General features: G+C 36.4%; 1 protein-coding gene across 7 annotated transcripts in view; it reads right to left on the bottom strand.

Moving 5' to 3' along the window:
* The window catches only part of CCSER1 (coiled-coil serine rich protein 1), a 664,709-nt gene that overhangs the window by 331,884 nt on the left and 311,856 nt on the right, over nt 1-20,969 (bottom strand). For 6 of the 7 annotated variants that reach the window (XM_068681707.1, XM_068681710.1, XM_068681711.1 and 3 more), the window contains exon 7: nt 4,569-4,646. The exons of the other annotated variant lie outside the window; for it this stretch is intronic. In XM_068681707.1, coding sequence (XP_068537808.1) covers nt 4,569-4,646 — 78 coding nt within the window. The remainder of the gene's footprint in view (nt 1-4,568; nt 4,647-20,969) is intronic. 7 annotated transcript variants of the gene reach the window in all.

The raw sequence follows: 20,969 nt of genomic DNA, 5'->3' as shown, positions 1-20,969 counted from the left end.
GTATGTTAAACTCTGGTTTATGATGAAACGTTTAGCATCCCTACACAATGTACATACACTCGGTAAACCTCAATCCGAGAACGTATGTGATGTCCCTGACATATTCCAACTGTCGTGAAGCTTGAGTGACTATAGTCACGGGGTGGATTATGTGGTGTAAATGCCTGAAGTAACTAGGAAAATAAAACTAACATTCACATTTTTAAGGAAAAGGTACAGCATTGAAGAGGCTTTCAGGGTAGGGCATAACTGCATTATCTGAGCATTCCCTAGGCTCCCAACCTTAGATGCTATCGCGCTGGGGAAACTTGGTGTGCTAGCCCTAAGGAACAGCACGGAGCGTGGAGTGGAGTGGAGACACCACGGCTAGGCTCTGTAATCAGGTGGGGCCTCGATTGTTCTTGTGCACAAAGCTGCACTTTTTGCCACCCTAAGCCAAAGACCTGTCATGTTTTGACAAATGCTGTACCCTAGTGTACTTTTTGCTCATTATAGTATCATTATAATACCAAAACACACCTCCATCCCAAAAGCTACCCGCCTCCAAGGTGCGACCACCCCTCACTGAGCACGCGCTCTGAATTTCTCGGAGCCTATTACTTTAAACGGAGACGGGAAAACTTTACACCAATCATAACTAAGATATGCTTGACTAGAGCCACTCAAGCTCCACCTAGAAGATAGAAAATAATATAAATTGGCCCAAGAGAGAGGGGATGTTAGGGAAGATACCATCGTCAGGGGAGATACCATCCCGAGGACATACAACATCCTTAGGACCTCCTGACTCCTGGGATCAGTCGACGGGCTGAGCCTCTCTTCCCCCCCCATTGGGACACCTTTGGGTGAGATCTGAATATTTGCTTATAAATCTCTATAGAGTCTTTGATCCTTTTAACGCGTTTATTTCTAGGCTGCGCACCTGGAACACCTGGAACATCTAGAACCCGCACCTAGAACCCGCACCTAGAACCCGCACCTAGAACACCTGTAACACCTGTGTATTTCATGCATACTAGCTTGCTTTTGCAGATAGTCACTATCACCGGCAATCCAAAAGAACCTGATTATCTGTTGCTGTAATAAACCATACTTGATTGCATTGTGATAGCTCTCATTAATGCAACTAGGGTGAGGGTGGTTATCCGTGATAGTTCAGTGTTCTGAATCTAACCAGACCCCCAGACGGTTAATGCATTGTTGGTGAATGTCTGAACGGACCCCCAGGTGGTTAATACGTTTTTGGTGAATGTCCGAACGGACCCCCAGTTTTGGTGAATGTCCGACTGGTTACGTACTCTGAATCCAACCGGGCCCGTAACGGTTAATCAGCTACACCCCTTTAACGCGACAGCATGCATGTCTGAACAGAATTTTTCTCTAAGCTTTTAAAGAGCACAGCTATGGAAGGCTGCTCCAAATGCAAGTGTGTCACTAACTAAACAGGGAGAAGGAAATCTGAAGCCACAAGAAGAATTGGGTGTACTTTTGGCAACTGTGCAAAGTTGCTCTTTCCTCAAGCAAAACCAGCTTCCATTAGTATATCACTATTTGCAACAGTTACAGAGTGAAGGCTGCTGAATGGCATTTAAAATACTTTTATGTTTTCATTTTCTCAGGGGGTTAGGTTTAAATAGTGATGGGGTTGGCTACTTTCATTTCTTACTCATATTCTTTCTATTCCTTTTGATACATACCACTTACACTCCTCCATTGGTACTTAACACGAGCATAACAATTATTCTTTACAACTAACGGTATACAACGGATACAGGTGGAGCATCTGCTACTGTACTGGAAAAGACTTCCGTCTAAGTATTTCAGAGTATGGTCTCACATGGTTTGGATCTTTCTGGCAGTACTGCATGTCATAGCACGCACAATGTAAGGTGAAAACAGTACTGAAAACAGTACCTGAGTTCACTGTCACTAGAGCTGAGTTGCAACATGCAAGCACTCCCACGGGCATCATGTTTCCCACTTTCCTTGGATTAAATTCAATATCTTAAAACGTTTTTGAAGAAGCTTAAATCTTCCTTCATATTTATAGAGCACATATCCTGCTGGTTTAAAAATCATAAGCATCTGCTTTGGTAAAGTTGGATGTAATAAGGGTATGATGGCAGGATTTGCATTCTTTCTTTATACAGAAATGCAGTCTTTCAAAGATAAATGGATAAAATTCAAGAAGGGACAGTTCTCTTTCTTGCTATAAAAGCAGATATGATTGAGAATAGGGGCTTGGATTCTTTTCACAGTCTAATACAAAAGCTCATTAGCATAGAGATCTTCAACTAGCCCAAAGATATGCAGAGTTTATACTGCCCTGCTTCATTACACCTGTGTTTTCAGAATCACAGAATGGATTTTGTTTGTTTTTAATCTTTTAATTTCATACAGCAAGAAGGTGGGAAGGGTTATTATCATGTTGCTAAGGGAAATGCATCACTCTATCATCAAAGGCCATTACAGACTGACGGTTTTTGGAAAAGCTTATGGCTTGTAAAACCAGTCATTCACATTACTACTGGAGCAATATTGCTCTTCTGGAGTGGGCCAGGAAGGAATAACAGAAACAGTTACATCTCAAAGCCAATGCCTTTAAATAGAAGTAAAAGTAATATAAAATGTATTTGACTTTCTCTTAGTCTGGCCTGCAATTCACTTGAATTCCATAGGAAAATGTAAAATGTATCCCATTTTGAAAATTGATTTAAAATTAAAGAATAAATAAAGCTTTGACATTTTTTTTTCCCTTTCTTGTTTCTTGTAACATTTTTTAATGTAAAAAATGGAAGGGGACTTTTAATATGTAGAAATGCCTTATTTTTTTTTTAGAGCAACTATTCCACTTCAAAGAAGCCATTTACAACCCATTTTCAGCTATACAGGCATGATTTCCTCTAAAAGCAAATAAAGGCACTATGATGTATTTGTCAGAAACCTCCTGATGCGAACAGACCAATGCTGTCTTACTTCAGCTGAGAATTTAAACATGAGAGTTTACTATTTCAGTCTAGATTTTCTTACCTCTTACAGCTTTATATAAGTTGAACAGCCCCTTACTCTGTCTGTGAAGTATCTTACAGATTTCCCAGGCAGAGGGAACGCACAGCACTTTTCAATGTATTTTTCATGTGATTTCTCAAGGGGAAAAAAAAAAAAAAAAGTATGCACTCTAGTATCTTGGCAACAAGAGACTCAATTTCAGCCAAATCTGACTGAGAGACAAGGATCTTGAAAATATTGAACACTTGAAGTAGAGGGAAAAATCTGTGGATAGTTGGCCACGAAGACCCCATGTGTATACCTACTGATTAAACCACTGAGCAAGCCATGTCCTTAACCTTTCAAGAAACAGGATTCAGCTGACTAGCTAGCTGGTTATGAATAGTAACTCTTCCAAAAAAAAAAAAAAAGGGAAAAATGGGGGGAGGGGGAACTTGAAAAGAGATATAGGAAACTAAGTGGGCATAGCAAGTGGAAGTAGGACATTAAGGGGACAATGCAGGTGAGACAGGTCATAAGAAATGAGGACTTTTATTTTTTTTTATTTTTATGGGCCTGGGCAGGCTGGGAGGAAGCTGGTACTTCCTGCACTGGAGATGTGTGCTGGAGGGGCACACATCCAAGATTACGAAAATTGATTAATTCAACTTCCTCAGTCGTAATTCAGTGTCATCACAAAGACATCATAGACAGCTCAAGCTACTAACTGCTCTTATCCAGTAGGGAGAAACTTACTGGAGATAGGGGAAATCTTGAAAGGGATGCTTTTTTAAATGTAGCTTTGACCACTGTATGCCACACATTTGAGACACTGGTGCTGAAAACCCAAGTCCCCTCTTCCTTGTCTCACTCAAAAACTGGCAATGAAACCACTTGGCTTGCAGCAGCAGCACTGCTCTGAACACATGGGTAGCCTCAGAAGATCTTGTATAGAGTCAGGCTCTGTCTAAGGCCATTCCATGTCCCTGGGCTGCTGGATACCAAAGAAGTGAAATGGAAAAATGACACAGGACACCTTTTCCTCATAGCTGAAACCTTACAAAGCTGTGGATATTACCCCCTCATTTATTATTAACACTAACTAAAATTACAAGCCTGTGGCTTACACTGGATTTACACTGAAACTGTACATTGAGGTATCTTTAACATCTCTTGTATCTTTGCAGTAATTGTTTCTTTAAAACATGTAGTTCAAATGCAATATAAAAGAGAAATGTGTTAAAGAAAATGAGATACACGCATATATAGAAATGCATATATCAGAATGAATCACTAGCAGATGAGATGTATAAAAATATAGTCTTCTTTTTCTTAAATAACAGTTAATAGCTGTAGCCTCTTTTGTTACTGGAAGAATAATCCTCTCAAAACCAATAATACTTTCTTCTAGTTACTTATTAAAATCTGCATGGTATTGTGATACATAAGACCTGACATCTGCTGACATCAGAGTAATTTAAAGAAAAGGAAGCAGTAGTAATTGCACTATAAAATGCATCAGATAGCATGGACAGCCAAAGTGCAAACACAGTGTTTATTATAAAATGAATTAACTGTACCTTGAAGAGTAACGGCTCCTCAGGAAGAGGGCTAACAGGGAGTGAGGTGGTGCTACTAGCCGGACTCATGTCTGTACTCTGAAAGAAAAGCATACATGAGTTTGCATTTGCAGTAGAATGTTGGAGACACCTTTTTGTATTTGGGGGAAAAAAGAGCTCAAAAACAGCACTGAAAATCCAACAGAACAAGATTGACAAATCTTGTCAATTCTCGTCTGTACTATATTTATCAATAATTACTAAAAAAAAATTAAGTATTTCACAAATGAGTAAGTACTGAATATTTCATTTTGAATTAACACTCCATTCAAAGACTGAGCCACATGCACAAATATGCAAACATAACGCATCTACAAAAGAAAATATGAGATGATATATGAGAACAGAAAATGCTTTTATACAAAACAAACAACAATATACAATATATTTTATTTATTTAATTCAATGTTGTGATACTAAAGGTAAAATTACCATGAAAATATATTGCAGGAAAGTATTTGAATCAACGTTTTTTGTTTTGTTTTGTTTTTTTTAAAAAAAGATCCCTTTCACATGAGTAAATATATCTTATAACTGAGCACTAACAGATGAAAAGGAACAGTGAACAGCAATGTTAATAACTAATATAAGTCATTATACCTCAATTGATGTATCAGGGCAAAATGACTAAAAGACTGATGTAAAAACCCAGTCTTATTTGGGTGATATTTTCGTAACCTGTTGGCTAACATAGTCATCATTTTTTATAGATGAGACAGGTGTGAAAATAAGTGACTGTGGAAACTCTTTTGAATTTGGAATGGTAATAATGACAGAAGAACAAAATCTAATTTAAGAAAATGCACATATGATACAAGAGTTCTGGAGAACAGTAGCATATATAATACTTCTTGTGAAACAAATTCTTGATTGCTAAAATGAAAGGAAAAACATTAACTAATAAGAAACAAACAAACAAACAAAAAAAGACAAAGAAGACAAGATGCAATAGAGAATACAAAAAACAGATTTAAACGGGCAGCCAGAAAAATATATATTTTTTCACACTGTGGCTTTGCAAGGCACAATGATTTAATGAATTCAGCTTATGCAATTAGTTAATCAGGTATCTGGTTTCACATCACTAGGAATCTATGATGGGACTCTTTTGATAAGCACAAATTCTGCAAATGAAGAACACACCTGTGAAGTTATAACTGTGTAGGAATCAGAAAAATTGTATGCAGAGATACTGTATTTTATTTAACCAACTGGTAAAGGATGAAAAATTAACAAAATTTTGGATACAAAATCCCTATGTTAGATCTGAAATAGAAAGCACAAACTTCAAAGTTTATGCCTATTGAGAAAATCATGTAGTTTAATTAGGTCTGTGTCAGTTATACTATGCCTAAAAGAAAAGACAACAGTTGTTGAATAAAAGGGATATATGTAAAGAAGGAAAGAGAGTGACCTGGTGATTATTCATAAAAGAGAGAGAGAGACACTTTAAAATCTGTGCAACACGCAAAAGGTTTTTAGGGAATGAGGAAGATTATAACATATCAGAAAGCCAGTATATTTGCTGAATCCATTGCTTTGGTTTCAGTAAAGTTACAAATATTAACACTTAGACTCCTGCCCTTGATCATCAAGGAAAATGACTGACAATATTTATTAAACAGAAAGGAAGCATGGCTCTTTTAGATTAAATTCAAAGTGCAGTCAAAACTAGAGACCTCCTCCTTGAGAATGTTCTGTCTTAAAGACAGACAGTTCAGTTAAGGACAGCTTGTCTTTTAATTTACGCAGAATTTGGGGAAAAAAAAAAAAAAAGTAACTGTTTTCCAAACTAAATCAAGCACACTAATTTCCAATTAGAAGTGAGCAGGAAGACAGTCCAATCTTTTAAACAAACACTGAAACAGTCTCAGTATGAAAATCTACAAAAACAGATTGGTCCCCATACTCTACACGAGCTGCAAATTCTTCACCGATAGCTGGAATCTAAACAAGGTCAAAAAACACCAAGGATGCCAAGGTGGCTTTGACAAGAATTCTCAGGACACATCCACATGGTGGCCTCAGGGGAACGTCAGTTCCTCCTGCTGACTGGACATGAGCCAGCCCAGGTCTGGACACCATGTTGATGTGGCACCATGCCTGCACTAACAGGGCTGCCACGAGGCAGGTTACATTAGTATGGGCATAGTGACTTACACAGCTCCTGAACTGCAGCTGCTTTGAGTTTGGCCAGTTTGGAGCACTGTCAGAAGAGCCTGTGTGTGACTGCAGCTGTCCACATTTACGTACCCTCGGTGACCCCTACAGCAACTTCAGTTATTTTCCTCTCTAAGGAATGCAGAACAGCCTCTCTGTCAGTGCAAATTAATTAAATCCAGCAGCATTAACACAGTTTGTTATAGCAGAGAATTGAGTGAGACAGCATCAAAATTGTTGTTTCTTGAGCTATTAAAACGAAACAAAACAAAACAACACACTTCCAAAATAATCACTGCTTTGAGAGGTGTTGTCAGCTTGTCCTCCTGAAGGGAAACATTAACCATTTCAAAACATGCAACACCTCCCACCTAAATTTGCTGACCATGGGGTATTTCTCTTAATCACACTTTGCAGTCTAAAGCTTCTCATAACCAAAAAAAAAATACAACTGTGAGGAATTCATCCAATGAAGACCTTTAATATGACATTTCCTAAGCCCATTCTGTTCTCATAAAAGCAGGTTGTCTGTCTTAATTTTGATATATTTCATGTATAAATCAAGAAGAAAATGCTACGCCATTTGGATATAGTAATGTCTTCTAAATCAGAGTAGATATGAAACATCATTTGTATCATAATTATATGTATTAGGCAAAATCATGGAAATTAGGACATTTTCTAATTTTGCAGTACTTTGCTCTCCAACCGTAACACTGTTAATGTATACTTTCAATGTACTGTGTAACCACACAGGTTTTGCAGACTGATCCTTTTCCCTTTACTGCTGGATACTCATGAGTATCCTGGACGGCACGGAATTTTGCAAACCTTTAAATACCTAAACTCCATTTTTTAACAGATAGATATCTGAATATCAAGCAATTCAACTATTTCTCAAAACAACAGCTAAGAATAAAGTGTCTTGCCTGTGTCAAAAACAGTCTCATGATCTTTCAGTGTTTTTACACAATTTTTAATTTGGAGCAGGGTGTTAAAATCCAGCAAATGGATAACAATTTCGCTAACTGTTCCACATTTTCAGTGATCAATGCCCATGCTTTCTTGAGCTGTAAATATATATCATCCTCATTGTGCAAGTGAACAGGCAGCCCAGAGTCACTGCTAGGCTGTGTTAATCATTTATCCCCAGAGATAAATATTCGAAAAAGTGATTAACTCTCAGGAAATTTCTTGAGAATGAAGCAAACAAAGGAAGAAAAGAAGTCTATTAGAACAAACATTTGCCACGTGTGTGTCTTGCTTGGTGACTGAGGGTTGGGATCCTCTTGAGGACAGAATCACACCAGTTTAGCTAGATGAAAAAAGCTCTTTATGGATCTGCTTTGAAGTAGTTGCAAGCTTGGCATTGTTTTGCTTTCTTCTACTTGTGTTTACCCGTCTCAAAGTACAGCGTTTCATAATAATGTATACTGGTTCTCTAAGAGAATGCAGACAATGTTTTTCAAGCAATACAGTAGATCAAGAATATACAAATGCACATTATTAAGACCATGCTCTTTTAAAATCAATAGTCATCCATAAGTCTTCAGTAATTGTTCTTTAAATGAAAATAGATTCACCTCATCACATAAACTGGGACTTTTCTCACTATAGAACCTTGTATTTAATCTGATCTTCTCTAGCAAGAGGCCTGTGTATCAACCTTAGTTAATTGTACCATAAAATATGGACCGTGTGCTATATATCACTCACAGACAGAAGCCAATTTAATTTGCTACAAGTGTTTTTCTACAAGGGTAAACACCACAAGGATAGTTGGCAGGCATTGACTTCTCTGGAGATCACTATCGTAATTTATTGATCCAAGAAGTTAATACTGACAGAGAAAACCTTCAGTGGATATTACAGCTAGAGACTAAATAAATCTTTATAATAACATACAAAAATAAAAGACAATATGTGTACTTTATAGTTTTTGCTAAGGAGTAGTGGATGAGTGTTGATCTTACTTTTGGGATGATAGTTTTAGTTGTAATATGAATTATGCCACAAAGTATAATTTTATAATCTAGAAGTTGAGTACAAGTAGGAAATTAAATAAGTGCAGCAAGCAAGCTCAGTAGTGACATTTTGATATACTGAAGATAATCAAAGGGCTGTAAATAGATTTATTACTGGATCTGCACAATATATCTGTATGAAATATTATGCTTAAATATTATTATCCTGTTATACCAAGGAGAGTGAAAAAAGAAGGGGAAGTGATTTTTTCAAAGGCAGAAATGAAAGTCAAGAATTCACAAGTCCAAGTACTCTGGTTCTTCACTCAGAGTGCACAGGGTTTCCCTATGTGCTTTTGGACTGGTGTGACTTCTGTAGTTTCTATATTATTTAACACCATGAAGAGGTGGGTTTTGTTTATTTGTTTGATACACACATTTCCTGCAAATAAAATTGCTTCAAACCATCAAAACCAGCAAAATTAAAACTGGTTTTGGTAAGAAAAAATATCAGACGCATGAAATGACCTTTCAACTTTTATCTCCCACCATCTTAGATTAATTTTCCCTCACATTTCTTATCTCATTCAATGACAAAGAATGGAAATGCCTACTTAAAATGCGTTAGATCTACTTCCTAACACATTTGAATAAAATCCAGGTAGTTATTTATAATTGTATTTCACATGTTTTTTTTTTTCTGTTAATAGGTATAGTTAATTGTTCTTACTGATTACTAATACTTGCAGTTATCAACTGAGACATTTGATTATTGTTTTCATGTTTGTTATTGTTTTAATTTATCTGGTATGTTCTCTACTGTTTGCTGCTCCCATAGCTTTGAAGGTTGCAAGCGTCTTGTGTCTCTGTACCATGTTCTCTTAGCTCCCATCCCTGGGGAGAATCATAAACTACAGCTAATACCATTTTTTGTGACCTCTTTTTATCCTAGTAAGCGAGGTGTGGATAGAGAAACAAGTTTTTATTGGTTGAATTATGTAGTGATTTTCTACCTACACTTTGGATACAGGCAGACAGATTAGGCTCAATTCCTCTTACAACCTAAGCAAAGGTAATCAGCTAAAATGTGAAGTGCTAGTGGGAAATTTCCCCTCATTTAAGATAAGATGCTGAATTATCACCTAACAACATTTGTATGTCTAGTGCTGTTTATTTTAGAAGACCCAGAGTTCCCAGGAACTCTGGGCAAAGACGTTAAATATGATATGGTGCACATTAATTTTCTTAAACAAGGATGGAGTAGGATGAAAGATATTTTGTTGACTGCTATTTATTGCTATGTTAAAAATATAGCTAGAAAGACCTAATATGCTTTGAGCCTATTAATTAGGCTAAATTAATTATACCAGCCAGTAACGTAAACAGTAGATAACTAGCCCATAGTTGCAGGGCTACAGGCTACAGTGGTTAAAATAGCTTAGATTCAGATTAAACTTTCACATTATTTAATTTACTCAAAATATTTAAATTTACTTTGGTATATCCACATTCCTTACATTAAATACAGACATATAAAAACACTAAAGTACTGGGAGCAAGTTTCTATTATTATGTTTTCCATTTGCTAGAAGAGGAAATGGAAATACGTAACATCTAAAACATCTGGCAGCTGGCACAAGGAAAACAACTTCTTACACATGCACTTAAATTTGTAAACAAAGTAGGAAGCTGAACTAAGTGTCTAAATAGAAGGTCAAGAATTGAAGGTTGATGGCTTACAATTGAGTACATGCAGGGGAAAAAAGCTCTCTTTTTATAAACACATTTCATTTTTTCCTAATTAAAAAAAAGAAAAAATAATACATACCACTATATAACTAATAGAATTACATATTAACAAATATCCCCTCCTTAGTTCTCTTTATTTCCACCTTGATTTTTCATTGCTCATCCTTCCCAATTATCTTTATTTCCTCCACAATACTCCTAATAAACAGGAATATGAGTTTCATTGACCAGGTAACTTCTTGGAACCTAGAGGTTAGGTGAACTGTCCAATTTTATGTTCATTAATTCACAAGGGAAAAACATATTCCCTAAGTAGTAAATACTTCCTCAACATCAACCTAAACATCAAATTTGTTCCTAGTTCATATCGAAAAACCCTGTTCAGTTCCATCCACAGGTAGAATGTCATTTTGAAAGTAATTTGGACAATGATTTGACGGTTAACATGTCTTTATATTGAGAGCTGCAGGATCATTAATGATTGTCACTGCATGAGTTGGGAATGTTACTATGACATATTATATTGAATGCAACTCAAGTCATACTTTTATCCTAATGAATAAGGTGAATAGAGGGTTGCTTTCACAGACATAGATGTTTCGTTGACAACACAGTGGAGAACTGATTTCTTTGAGCAAAACTCTACTCCCTCTCCAGTTTCTATTGTTTCTTTCATACTTCATTGACGATACTATCCAGCCTTGACATTTTGTTATTGTATATTCTTCTCTAATAATATCATATAACATCAGCTTTTTCTGCTCTTTCAGCAGACAATTGAAACAGCCAAGTACTCTCCAGGGATTTTAATCTGCAGGCTGCCTATTTCAATTTCTTTCTTTCTTTGCAGAAGACCCTTCAGGTGCATATACAAGCTTTTTGGCTCTAACTGCATTCAGTTTTGCAGCAAATATGAAGATTGTTTCACATAATGGCATCGGTGATGTTTTATTTTCCCTTGAGTCCTAGAAACATTTTCTTTCTCCAAAACCTGCATCACAGCCCTAAGTGTAACCAGTAGTCCATACTAAAGCCATTGCCTGGATCTTGAAGAAACAAGTCTGCATCCAGTCGTGGAAGACCATACCAGCACAGTATGTCTGTCTGGGGTGTAGAGAACAGTCAGACTTGTTAGTGTCACTGGCACCAGCCTTGGGCAAAGGGGAATGGAACAGCTTGTTCATGTTATCTCTTACAAAAACTTTGTGGAGGGAAGTCTGCAAGCTTTGTGTCAGAGGTTGCTGGAGGAAGGAGTCGTGTTGGTGGCAGAATAGAGTCTTGAAGGCCACGGTGCCCAACTGAAACCTTTTGCTTCATTATGTGTAAAAACGATGTTAAAGTTCACACCCTTGAACACGATAATGAGCTTACAGAAGTACATGCAAAACATATATGACTATAATACTTTATTCTTCACCCAAATCATGCTAAATGTCACCCCAGAAAGGGAACAGATAAGGCTGGGATATAAAAAAGGAAAAGAAGGAAAAAAGAGCAGAAGCTGAAGCTAGAGTGAGGAAAAAAGAGGTAGGAGGGGGAAGGAATGAAGAAATTGGAAACCTAGAAGAAGTTTCTCCTCCACCCAGACAGGGAAGCTTTCTTAGTATAAGCTCTGTGCCTTCACCCTTCAGTGAGGAATACCAAGGATAGCATTTTGCTAGCAATAATATCATATATTTACGCTATTGTAGTAATGTATTTATCAACAATTCCAAATCTGTTATATCTATCACCTTATTAAATACATACAACTTTGTGAAACTGTCTCAGTGAAAGTCCTAGCAGGCCTCTCAAATCGGCAAGGTTGGACTGCAAGTACTTTCAACTTTGTGAAGCTATTTCAGTGAAAGATCTTAGAAGGGCTCTGAAACAGGCAAATGTTGAACTACAAAACCTTTCGACTTCGTAAGACTGACTCAGTGAAAGCCCTTAGCAGGACTCTGAGACAGGCAAGACTGTGATAAACAACGTGACACGGGGGTCTCTCAAGTTCCTACTACGCTGCATACAGGCCTGTCATTTTTCTGCCCTAAGTAAAAAATGCTTAGAAAAGAAGTAATCAAACTGAGAAGTATCAAATTTCATAACAGAATCACCTCTTCCTTTTCTTTCCATTACATATTCATGCATGTTTTGCATCATTACTATGTCATAACCTTTTGGGACAAAGATAGAAGGTGGAGCCAATAAGGAGCAGATCACAGCATTATAGAATCAGAGAACGGTTTAGATTGGAAGGGAACTTAAAGATCATCAGTGACCGAGAAGGAGCAGTGGAGACAAAGTGCTATAGACTGACCACAACCCCCATACTCCCCTATTTCCCTGTGCTGCTCAGGAGAACGACATAGAAGAAGGTCAAGTAGGGGAAGGTGTTTTTAGCTTTTGTTTTGTTTTTGTCTTTTTCAGTTTCTCATTGCTCTAGTTTGTTAGCAATATATAATAACTTACATTAATCTCCCTATGCTGTGTTTGTTTTGACGTGACAATAGCTGTCAAGTCATGTCCCTGTCCTTATCTCAACCGTTGAGCCCCTTTCATTGTATTTTTTCTCTCTTTGCCTTTGAGGAGTTGTCATGAGAGAGTGGTTATGGTGGAGCTCAAATGGCCAGGTGAGTAAAACCAGCACACATTAAAAAAAAATATAAATTTTTAATGTGAAATTAAATAAAGCCAGCTTGATTTTCATTAATAATTTGATGCTCAATTGTTTTCCACCTTTGGTTTTCCTTGCAAGCATCAAGAACAATGTTGCCAGACTTGCACACTGGTATTTCTAATGCAAGGTTATATTTAATTTTTCTGTCTCTCCTGGAAAAGATTCAGATTCCTTGAATTGCTATGCATTTCACTTCAAACAAGCCACTTTGCACTTTCCAAATGTTGTGACTGCAATTATTCTCACTTCTTCATCAGTTCTCCAAAGGGTTTTTAAAATTTCAGTATGGAAACACTTCTGACAGGGTATTTTAACTTATTTAGATGCAGAGGCTTCATTCTCAAAACTGTCTTGAATTCCCCAATAACAACTTAAAGGAAACATCTTAAACATCTGTACATCTGCTGCTAAATCAAGGAAGTCAGATTATTTTCTCTACTGCAAGGAAAGAAGTGAGTGACATTTAACAATCTGAAGTATGGTTTCCCTGGCTACAATGCTTCTTCTGTATGATTTTGTAAAAATATAAAGTAAATGTTTACTAAGTAAGTTTCACCATGGTATTTACTTCACAGCATCTGTAACAGTAAAGTTCTCTAATGTTTTCAGCAAGTTGAATACTTTTGTGTAATGAGGCAATCTTTCTGCTCTTGAAATGAAGAATTTCTGATTATCATTGACACAGTTTCAAAGCATGCTGAGCCTGGTTTTTGGCTCAGCGAGCAGCTTTCAGAGTGGAGTCTGGCAAAGCAGAACAAGTACTCTTTGATTTTGTTAATATATGGGACACCAAGTTTGTTCTACCTTTTGACAGCAGCTATAATTCTCAAGCGAAAGATTAAGAAGAGGAAGGCACAACACGACATTCAACTCCCACCCTGGCAGAGGCTTCAATGGAAATCATCCTTTCTGCAGTCTCCACAGTCTTTCTAGCTCTACTTGCTCTTCTTTACTTCTCTAGTCAAATATCTGCTCCTCTTCCCACCAGTATCTTGCACAGTATCTTCTGTTTACAGTGATTCCCCCTCCCACATACATCCCATCACTACCACTACTCCTTTTATTCTGATCCAAACCAGAAAATCTTCCCACTTTGTCCTCTCCTTTGGCCTATGCCCACACCCTTCAACCCATATATATAGGCTGAGATATATATATATATATCTATATATATATACACACACAAACATGCAAAAATTAAATGAAAATATCTCTATGTAGTTGCTGTGATGCAATAGCCATACAATTGGTTTGCTACTGAAAAAGAGATATGATGAAGCTAGTCAAATACCACACATCCAAAAAGTGTCAGGTTAACCTCTATTGGGCATAGCATCTCAGCCCCTAGCTCTGTACATTTTGGGGAGGTTACGATGCATTGCTTAAGGAATTGATGCAGCTTCCAAAGGAACAATGGATTTGAAGTTGCCTGTACTAGTACTTAAGCAATGTGTTATTTTTAGAGTCCTCACCTTTGTATTTTTTTTTCATTTTTGTGTTTATCAGTGGAATTATATATTAAACTTGCTGGGATATCTGAATAGCATTTTATAAAGCTATTAGCAATAAAATATTCCTTTTTCATTTATATTATGTCCACGAATACAAATGAGTATAATTTCTTTCTACCCTTCAACATTAATAGGGAAACCAGAGAGAAAAATTGAACATACCTTTCACATTCATCTAACTACAATAAAACACAAATGGCTTTTCAGATGAAAAATACTTTTTAAAAATAAATACTGTCTGTTTTCTTTGGAAGTATTGTTATATCTCCACTATTTTGTGTATATATTTATTTCGCAGTTTGGTAATTCTACAAAATGAGTTTAAGGTACTAGGCTCAGTCACCATGTGATAAATTGATATTCCTTGAAGTAGCTTTGGTAGAACTGTTACAAAAAGAAATCAGCAAGAGTCAAAACAAATAAGTAGACATGTCAGCAAACTCCCAGGTTCATGCTATGAGATAGGAGTTTATTCATATTCATGTTAGGCTATAAAGCCACTGCCACCCTGGTTTATCTGATGGCAATCTTTCTAGGTGGCTCCGTCGAGCTTCTTTCATCTGCTACTTTTCCCATCCCCTTGCTTACACCACTACAATTTTAGTTCTCAGCAGCTGTCACTGCTTACAAGAATTTCTGCAGGCTCTGGCATGGTAAAAACAGAAGTTTTCTTGGCATCATAGCTGCATCTTTTACTCCTCAGCACCACAGAGGTGATGGCAGGTGCTAACACCCCTTGGCTGCTGCAGGGAGGCTTTGTGGTTGTCACTCTCTCAGCTGCTTCCAGAGGCAAGCTTGCAAAGAGTGAACAACATGTGACTTTGTAGTCCTAGTCATGAGCTATCATCTGAGTTACAGGCAGAAGTTAGTTCTCCAACATCTTCCTAAAACTGGAAAGGCTGTTACATGTGGTGAGAAGAGATTATTTATTTTTTTTTTGTAGTGAATTTGCAATAGAACTCAGGAAATAAACAGACCAAATATAAGAAACTTTTAGTACATACAGTGCACATGCAAGAACATGTTTGTGATATACTGTGGTTTCAACAGGAGAAATCAACACTGGTGGAATGCTAAAATCAGTATAACCCAAGTCTGTGTATTATACTTTTAAATTAATGGCCATACTTTTTTTTTTTTTTAAACCACAAGTCCAGCCTCAGTCAGTCGACATGATGATGGCTTTTAAGAACTTATCATGTTTTATTTATTTTACCATACCACATTCATATTGCAACACTGGGATGTTGCTAAGGGCCTAGAAGCTGACCACAGATGATCAGAAGAAAATTCTGCTGTCACGTTTCATTCCTTTCTAGCATGACGACTCCATTTCTTTCACTCAGTTATGCGTCTCCTTCAGTGGTATAAAGCCTAATTGGTTTCTGTATTAGAAGGGGTAAGTGCCTGGAAGCAGTTTTAACTCTCATTATAGCTGGAGCTGTCCCTGAGACAGAGTTTAGCATCAGGAGCGCTGGGAAGCCGTATCATTTATTTGTTGCTATTCTAACTGCAAGGTCTAAAGGAAAAAAAAAAAAGAAAATACACACAGAAGCAATCTAGTAATTCATTACCCAATTCCCTATTTATTCTGTAACTGAAACATCATTTCACCAATCTGCATTAAAATAAAGCAGAATTCTTAAAAGTAACACAACATTTCAATCCTAACTCATCAAATGTCAAATTCAATGAAGCAAGCTTCATCCAGCTGATAAGCTATGAACCTTTTTAACATACTGTAATCAGTACCAATACCTGAGATTAACCATAAACCACAGTCAAGTAGAGCTGGCAAGCAAAATGCATGCAAATATGGGTTTTGTTGTTATTTTTGTTGTTGCTTTGTATTGTTTCCTCTCAGATAAATATATCAGGACTTTAAAAACAACAACAAAATCTCGCTAAAGGTAATCAGATGCTAATTTACAGTGACTAACTATTATGATTTATAAATTCTATGTCTGATCTATCATTTTTGAAAAGCCAAGTGTTATGCTTTTTCAATAAGCACATTCAATTATTCAGAAACTCTACACAATCACATGAATAACCCTATTAAGCTTAACAACCAATAATGGCAGAATAAACGGAAAAGGTATCCAAAGGGTCATGTGTTGACCTGCAATACATAGCCTGTTATATTTGCACTCAGAAATATGATGTTTGCATAATCAGCAGCATCATTTACATCACAGCCAAACATTTCAATAGAGAACTCTTCCACTAAATGTTGAATAGGTTTGTTAAGGTCAAATTATGAGGATCAACAGAAGGGCTCATACAAAAGGCTCATACAGAGCATTATGCCAAAGTAGGCCATTTGGAGGACTGGTCTTTGTATTTATCTATGTTTCTGTAAAGTTGCATGTAAAAAGGTAGTCATGGGGCTACATTCTCTTACTAAGAACTGATTATTTCCAGTCTAAATATTCATAAGCAATTTTGGTGAGAAAAGAAAGATTTTCCTTGAACATAGGCTTCCATGTAATTCCAAATCTTCAGAAAGTCAAGCATGGACCTTCAACAGATTTCAACAGCAGTGATTTATACTCAACAGTCACAGATTTAAGTGATTGATGCCCCTGTTTTCAAAGTCATTTCAATCAGATGAAGTGAACAGCCTGCACGGAGCGTTATACATAACTACGTAAGTTAGGAATATATAATGAATATATATAGAAGTTATAAGTAAGAAGGGCCTGAAGTGGTGAACAGATATGAAGAATCAATTCATAAAGTGTAATCTATGGAATCAACACCAATGGAAAACACAAAAGAAACATTAAGTTGAGGAAAAAAATGTAAAAATCCATGAGCATAAAAATAGCATTAATAACTTCATTTCCATTTTGAGCAGTATGATCACTTCAGCAATCTCACTTGAATACACTTATAATTAAAGTTGATTAATGGTTTATAGTAGGAAAATAATAAGAACTTCAATTGTCATGATCATTTTAATACTTTCCAAGAGAACAGGGCCTTATCCCTCTTCCTGCCTTTTAAATCTCTGCTTGGGGTGCACACATTTAAAGTTCAAGCATTTGTATAAGCTCGAAATTAACCTGTGAGCCAATGTTATCCAGTTCCTCCAGCATTGAGTTGTCTTCTCTCCTGTGGGTTGTCAATGAGGGGAGCTACTGCACAGGAAGTTAGGACGTGGACTTACACGGTAAATAACCCATTTTGGACTGACTTGTTACTCTTTCCCCAATCACCCGTGTGGAATATAAAACGCTACTTTGGAATTGAAGGAAACCCATTGCTTGGTAAATGCAAATTGTTACTGTGCAGTAAATTTCTTCAAGATTTTCTCACTCTCTATAAAGAAAAATGAGAAAACTGGAGATTTCAAAGGTCAAAACCATCATCATGCAATTCTCCAGCTAAGAGTAGTGTACTCTTAACAACTCTGCTTAAAGCCTCCTGAGTGATTGTTATCAGGATAATTTCTAAAAATAGCATCAATTGCTAAATGCTTGGAGGAAAGAGAACAGGGTATGTGATTGCTGAAAAACAAGCATGACAAAAATGAATGTCTCTTTTGTGCTTATTTTGACACTAGCCTTTAAGAATTTGACTTATTTCAGTTACCTACACAAAGATACACCACTCATTTGATTTGCTTTGTGGAAATATGGCACCTCAATTTTCTTGGTAGTAAGTAGATTAAAGAATAAAATTTAACAGTACATCAAATAATAAAAAATATGATCCTGTGTTGCTATAGGAATCTGAAAAATGCACATCTCAGATTTCAATTGTATGTTGGATACTAAGAGTAATTTACAGAAAGTACAGTATGAATTTTCATGCCTGACAAATTCATAAGTATAATCTTAAATAACATATATTATTCAAAAAAAAAAAAAGAAAAAGAAAAAGCAGCTCCTCAGCTCTATATTCAATCAAGAGCTAGAATACCTAGTTGATTAATAATGCTAACTCTAAAGATCTCTGGTTTGCTCATGTTTTATGAAGAATTCTTTATGAAGAATGTTTGGTAGCTGGCTTCTATTGTTGCACGGCTGTCTTGTGAAAACAAATATCTTTCCAGAGGTATTCTTGAAGGCCACCAGACAAGAACAGATATATTTTGTTGCTGGTTGCCAAGGGATACAGAAGATCATTCTACATGATTTTCACATAGTGAGTCATCATTGCATCTAAAAAATGGTGTTGGCAGGAATTTCTATCACAGAGATGTGGATGAGTCTTTCTGTCATCTTCAGTGATTCTGTGGTGAGCTACAATCCTGATGTAAGATGAGATACTTGTGGTTTGTTTGCATTTGGTTTATTATGCCTTTTTCAACAGTTGTCATATCCCTGTGGGCATTACAAGGTGCTTGTTGCCATTGATACCTAGCAAAAACTCATATACATAGTTACAAAGTGGGTGAAAGTCTAAAAATACTTATTTGGAATAATTCATTAGCTACTCAATTCTTTAAGTATGTATAAATTCAGAGTAAGATCAAGTATAATTAAAGTATCTGTGGTGTATCAACAACAGTTTTGGTACCCAATTTTGATTAGTAGTTCTGTAGATATTGTATATTTTATTTTAAGAAAGAATTAATAGATTCCTATATGGAAACATTAATAAGACAATCTCTATTATGGCATCAGTTCAGATGATACCTGAACTGCTTGCTGTGAGTGCGACCCTGCAACAAAGAATCACTCAGAGGAACTGGGAACTAAGCTATTTTACTGGAGGGGATGAAAAATCAGAAAGCCAAACGCATTCATACCGTTTGTAAATCATCTGGTTTATAATAAATCTCAATGTGGAAGAAAATATTTTCTAAAAGATCAAAAAGCAAATGAAGTCACAGTTTGAGACCAAGGAATATCCTAGATCATAACAGAGAACACAAGCCATGATAGTTATTTGTACAGGTATTGATGTCCTTAGCAAAATTACCCAACTTAAAGCATAAAACTAAAAAGAACACGTATTATGTAAAAGAGTTCTTTGATATCTTGCAACATAATACCAAACTTGCATTAGACAAGCTCTCAACATTTAATTTACAGCTGAAGGAAAGCCTGTAAACTAAAAATCTTACAAATGCTGAGAGATTTAAATTTGTCTTAGTGATTTGGCAGGTACACAATTAAAGTTACTCACATGTCTGCACTTAATTGTTTGCAAGACTAGGCCTCTGGGTACACACAATGCAGCTTGTAATGACACCTACAGGCAGCCTGCTTAATGTTTTTCATTATAAAGAATTCCCGTGACCTTTTCTTCAAAGCTTTCATGCACACCCTCTTCTCTGCAGGTCTTTTATATTTAGTGCAGAAAACAGCCTTGAACTGAAGAAGTGACTTTTCTTTGTCTCAAGAAATCTTGCTGAGGTAAAAAAGCATTTAGAAGTACAATTTTGCTACACTTCTTTGCATTTCTTGGGAAAATGTCAGCAGTCTACCTAAAACAGTAACCCATAAAAACCAGAAAAGCAAATTACTTAGCCCGTAATACTGCTAAAGTACTGTTGGGTGCTACTAACTCCACAAGAGAATAGCTGTGAGCTGCCAGCGAGAAGAACTCGTCAATTTGTTGTATGAAGACCCATATTCTGAAAGCAAGGAAAAAAGGTTATCTGCACATATCACCAACACGGCTATGATCACTGCTGTGATTTTTGGGATCATAAATATTTTTAGAATTTCTGAAAAAAATCCATGTAAAATACTGCATGCATGCCCCTATGCATATACGCACAAACTAGCACCATGTACACCTCCTACCTCAACTATATACCTCTCTGTACAATGGGTAAATACTACAAAAGCAGCATCTGCTTTTAGGATCACCCCAATGGAACATGAAGAAGCGTGGATTTGTTTTTAAACTAATACTGTTACTTTCTTGGCTTTTTTTTTTTTCTTTTATGCACAATACTGTATTTCCCAATGTGGAAAAAAAATACTTTGAGATTTCTGTTAAGATATGAAAAAGAAGTGTCATTCCCAAAGGTTAAAAATTCTCATTTTAAAAAGCATCTCCTGGGAGGCAACAATGATTTTAAAACTTAAACAATGCGAGCTTCTACATACACTCTAGTTACAATTTCAGTAACTGTACAGTCCAATGTATATGCTAACATGCTATTGTATAGTAGGAAGACAGAATTTTCTGTTTTATCTAAAATTTGTTCTATCAGTGAAATGATAATCTGATTTGCTTAACCATATGAAGCAGTGATACAATTTATGGCAGGAAATGAAGAATTTTTCACCTGAACAGAACTATATAGATAAATTCCTGGAAGCAGAAGAAAAATCCTTACACTGTAAATGCACCA

The sequence above is a fragment of the Anas acuta genome, chromosome 4 (assembly GCF_963932015.1).
Source record: "Anas acuta chromosome 4, bAnaAcu1.1, whole genome shotgun sequence".
Lineage (NCBI taxonomy): Eukaryota > Metazoa > Chordata > Aves > Anseriformes > Anatidae > Anas > Anas acuta.
This window is presented reverse-complemented; position numbering and strand designations above follow the sequence as displayed.